The sequence below is a fragment of the Octopus bimaculoides genome, chromosome 2, assembly GCF_001194135.2.
Source record: "Octopus bimaculoides isolate UCB-OBI-ISO-001 chromosome 2, ASM119413v2, whole genome shotgun sequence".
Classification (NCBI taxonomy): Eukaryota; Metazoa; Mollusca; class Cephalopoda; order Octopoda; family Octopodidae; genus Octopus; species Octopus bimaculoides.
Genome location: NC_068982.1, coordinates 14,942,297 through 14,946,832, shown reverse-complemented (window position 1 = coordinate 14,946,832; position 4,536 = coordinate 14,942,297). Strand labels below are relative to the sequence as shown.

Genomic DNA, 4,536 nt, shown 5'->3' with positions numbered 1-4,536 from the left:
AAAAAAAAAAAAAAAAAAAAAAAAGAAAGAAAAGAGAGAGAAAAAGGAGAATGAAAAAACTTAAAATTTTCTTTGCAACTCTACCAGTTAATTATTTTGATCTAATCTTAAAGGAATAGCCTGATATATGAAAAGATAATTATTTTATATGTATGAGGTGGAGAAAGCTATGAAGGGAAGTAAAAAAAAAAAACAAAGAGATACAATCTATTTACAGAGAGGTCAAAACTACTAGATATAACTGATTTTTTTTTGCGTATATATATGTGTGTATGCGTGTGTGTGTGTGTGTGTGTGTGTATAATATATATGTATGTATAAATAATATAATATATGATGTATATATTATATATACTAATGAATAAATGAGCAAATATATATATATACTTCCATATTATAACTACATTTATACATATATATATTTAAATAATATATCTATATAGATATATGGGATATATAATATATATATATATATATATATATATATAAATATGGGATATATAATATATATATATATATATATATATATTATATATCCTATATATCTATATAGATATATTATTTAAATATATATATGTATAAATGTAGATATAATATGGAAGTATATATATATATATATATATATCCTATATATAGATATAGATATATAAGTATATATCATAGCACTCTGTCAGTTACGATGATATGATGAGGCTTCCAGTTGATCTGATCAACAGGACAGTCGGATCGTGAAATTAACATGCAAGTGGCTGAACACTCCATAGACATGTATCCCTTTAACGTAGTTCTCGGGGAGATTCAGCGTGACACAGAGTGTGACAAGGCTGGCCCTTTGAAATACAGGCACAACAGAAACAGGAAGTGAGAGTGAGAGAAAGTTGTGGTGAAAGAGTACAGAAGGGTTTGCCACCACCACCCCCTGCCGGTGCCTTGTGGAGCTTTTAAGTGATTTTTGCTCAATAGATACTCACAGCACCTGATCTGGGAATCGAAATTGCGATCCTACAACCACAAGTCCACTGCCCTAACCACTGGGCCAATGCGTCTCCACATAAGTATATATATTAGATATATAAATGTAGGTATAATATGTAAGTATTATATAGTTTATTCTTAATCAAGAATTATTTTGACTGTGACTTTGAAGTTTTGGCTAGTTAAGCCATCATCACTCAATAGCTTAACTGACTGGAACTTTGAAGTCACTATCAATAATATTCTTGTTTAAGAATATTAAATTCCTACACTACAAAAGTATAGAGTAACCCACCAGATTTATTTAAAATTCATTTTTATTATAACCGAACATAGAAACAAACATTTATATATTCATATATATGTATCTCTCTCTCTCTCTCTCTCTCTCTCTCTTTATATATATATATATATATATATATATATATATATATATATATATATATATGTATATATAGACATACACACACACACACACACACGAGTAAGTACATAAATGCAAAACAAGTTGGAAAAAATAATACTCAAATTCTGGAGGTAGAGTAATGTGCTTTTTTTTTTTATTAAGACTGCAAAAGAATCACAAAAAACTGTTACTCAGAGTTTCACATTGCCATTTGTTGGGCAGTTGTGATCAAGACTCTTGACCACAGCTGTCTGGCAAATGGGAATGTGAAACTCCTGAGTCACAGTTTCTTGTGGTATTTTTGTAGCTTTATATATGTGTGTGTATGTTTTCTTCTAATACTTTCTAATGCTTTGGAATAAATAGACACACTGGAATGTCTACCGGATGATGTATGTCATTTTGTATCCACCTTGGGCAAGTGTCTTCTACTATAGCCTCGGGCCAACCAAAGCCTTGTGAGTGGATTTGCTAGATGGAAACTGAAAGAAGCCCGTTGTATATATATATGTATGTGTGTGTGTGTATATGTTTGTCCCTCCAACATCGCTTGACAACCGATGCTGGTGTGTTTACGTCCCCCGTCATTTAGCGGTTCGGCCAAAGAAGCCGATAGAATAAGTACTAGGCTTACAAAGAATAAGTCCTGGGGTCGATTTGCTCGACTAAAGGCAGTGCTCCAGCATAGCTGCAGTCAAATGACTGAAACAAATAAAAATAAAAGTAAAAGTATATATATATATATATATATATATATATATAGGGAGGGTTGCAGCCATGCTGGGGCACCACCAGTGTAATCACCTTTTAATTGACAAATTCTATGGGACTGGCTTTTGGTGAAGGAGTGAGTTCGATATTGCTGCCCTCTTTTGAGTTTCCTGTCTTGATATTGGTTCATCTGGGATCTTGGATAGCAGGAGGTCAAGCTGTTTCTTGAAAACATCTGCTCCCACCCCACAGATGTTTTGGCAAGGAGTTAAATCGCTGTGGGTTCTTGAATACCAAGCTATTGCAGTACATGGTCCTTGCCTTAGATGAGACAGCTGGGACTTTAGGAACAGTGCAGTGACGTCCATTTTGAGGTGTGGTATAACCCTCAATTCCAAAGTTTCGTGCCCCCCACCCACCAGTATCTTCCACCCATATATCACTGCATACCTCACCCGTCTTCGCTCCAGAGAGTAGAGTTGTAGCTCTCTCAGTCTCTCCCAGTAGCTCAGCTGTTCCATTGATGCAATCTTCCTTGTGTAGTATTGCTGAACCACCTCAAGTTCTGCTATTAATCCTATAGTGTAAGGTGACCACAGTTGAGGGCAGTAGTCCAGATGGTTGAGGGAAAATGTCCTCCATACGACCAGCATAGTTTCCTGGTCCCTTGTTTGGTGGTTGAAGTAACTTATCAATTTATCATGAGGAGCGATTGGTAGCTCCTTGCTGAATTCTTTTCCATCGTTTCTGACAAGAGGATTGATATGAGTGGTCCACGACAGCTCTTCCCAGAGTGCTATATAGCTGAGAGAGAGAGAGGGAGAGAGTGTAAAGGGAGAGAGAGGGGGAGAGTGTAAAGGGAGAGAGAGGGGGAGAGAGGGTAAAGGGAGAGGAAAGAGAGAGAAAGACAGACAATAAGAGAGAGGGCATGGGGAAAGGAGAGAGAGAGAAAGACAGATAGACAGACAATAAGTGACAGGGTAAGGGGGAAAAAAGAGAGGGGAGAACAGGAAGGGAGAGGGAGAGAGAGAGAGAAAGAGAGAGAGAGGATAAGGGGAAAGGAGAGAGGAGAGGAGAGAGTGAAAGAGGCAAAGAGACAAACAGAAAGAGGGTAAAGGGAAAGTGAGGGGAGAACAGGGGAGGGAGAGAGACAGACAGACAGAAAGGGGGTAAAGGGAAAGTGAGGGGAGAAGAGAGAGAGAGACCCAGAGAGAGAACCGATCCCTAAAAGTTGCCTGGTATTCAGTTTATTTCCCAGCCTGGGAAGGGTGAATGATGAAGATGATCCCAGTGGGTTTATGAAACCAAAGTGTGGAGCAGCCCACAACAAATACCGCAAAATATTCTTTCCTACACATCCTACACTCTAACGACACTGTACACACACACACACACGCCCACATGTCTGTGTACTCCCCATACAAAATATATCTGCATTAATGTTGAGTGTATACGTACATGTTACTTTTATTGATTATTTTTAACTAATTCACACTATTGTTACCAAGTAGTAAAGGTAAAATAGACCGCCTGATTTGTTTTTGTATTTGATACACCTAAAAGTGGAATAAAGAATAAAACCCAAGCAAAAACCTCTGCTAAAAAAAAAAAAAATAAAGGTATCTTTTTTTTACTTGTTTAGAAAACTAGAATTTCCTCACCTAAGAAACATATATATATATAAACCAAACGAGGAAGTTATACACACATATACTTTATATGTGTTATATGTGTGTATGTGTGTGTGTGTATATATATAAAATTACATTAAGCCTTGTGGTTAGTCTCCAGTCTGTGTGTGTGTGTGTGTGTGTGTGTGTGTGTGAAAAAGATAAAAACAAAATCAAGAGGCAGATTTCACTGGAATATTGTGATTTGGTAACTAAAAATACTCGTGTGGATAAGCCCAAGTGAAATAGAAAGAGAGTGCTAGTTAGTTGGAAGTGTTTTCGTTCCTCAAAAGGGTGAAAGGAGGTAAAAAAAACAAACAAAAACAAAAGCAAAAAAAAGCACTACCTTTAAATGAAAGGAAAGAACAGGAAGAAAGAAAAAGAAACAAAAATAAAAAAGTAAAAACAAAGTAATATATATATACATATATTATATATAAAAAAAAAGAAGGTGAAAAATAAATAAAAAAAACACAGAAAGCAAAAAGAAATAATCTGAGACTAGTTGGTTCAGTCCGAATCTAGAACCAGCATGAGACGCAGGAGTAATGCAGGTCGTCCCAGCATTTGTAGCTGGGGGAGAAAAGATAGTTTGTTCCCAGTTGTTCAAGTGAGTACTACCAGATTTATAGAAAACTTTTTATTCTCTGCTATTTCTTCTCTAGTTGTGTCGTTTGAAGAATTGATGCAGTAGTTTTTTTTTTCTTATATTTTTTTTCGGTCTTGCGATATTGAAATAAACAAAAAAAAAAAAAAAAAAAAAAAAAAAAAAAA

General features: G+C 35.5%; 1 protein-coding gene across 3 annotated transcripts in view; it reads left to right on the top strand.

Moving 5' to 3' along the window:
- Positions 1-3,909: 3,909 nt before the first annotated feature.
- LOC106876006 (F-box/LRR-repeat protein fbxl-1) overlaps positions 3,910-4,536 on the top strand; it is a 336,358-nt gene continuing 335,731 nt past the window's right edge. For 2 of the 3 annotated variants that reach the window (XM_052975599.1, XM_014924360.2), the window contains exon 1: positions 3,910-4,372. In XM_052975599.1, the coding sequence (XP_052831559.1) occupies positions 4,295-4,372 (78 nt within the window). In that variant the 5' untranslated portion in view covers positions 3,910-4,294. The remainder of the gene's footprint in view (positions 4,373-4,536) is intronic. The other variant, XM_014924365.2, reaches the window with a different exon arrangement.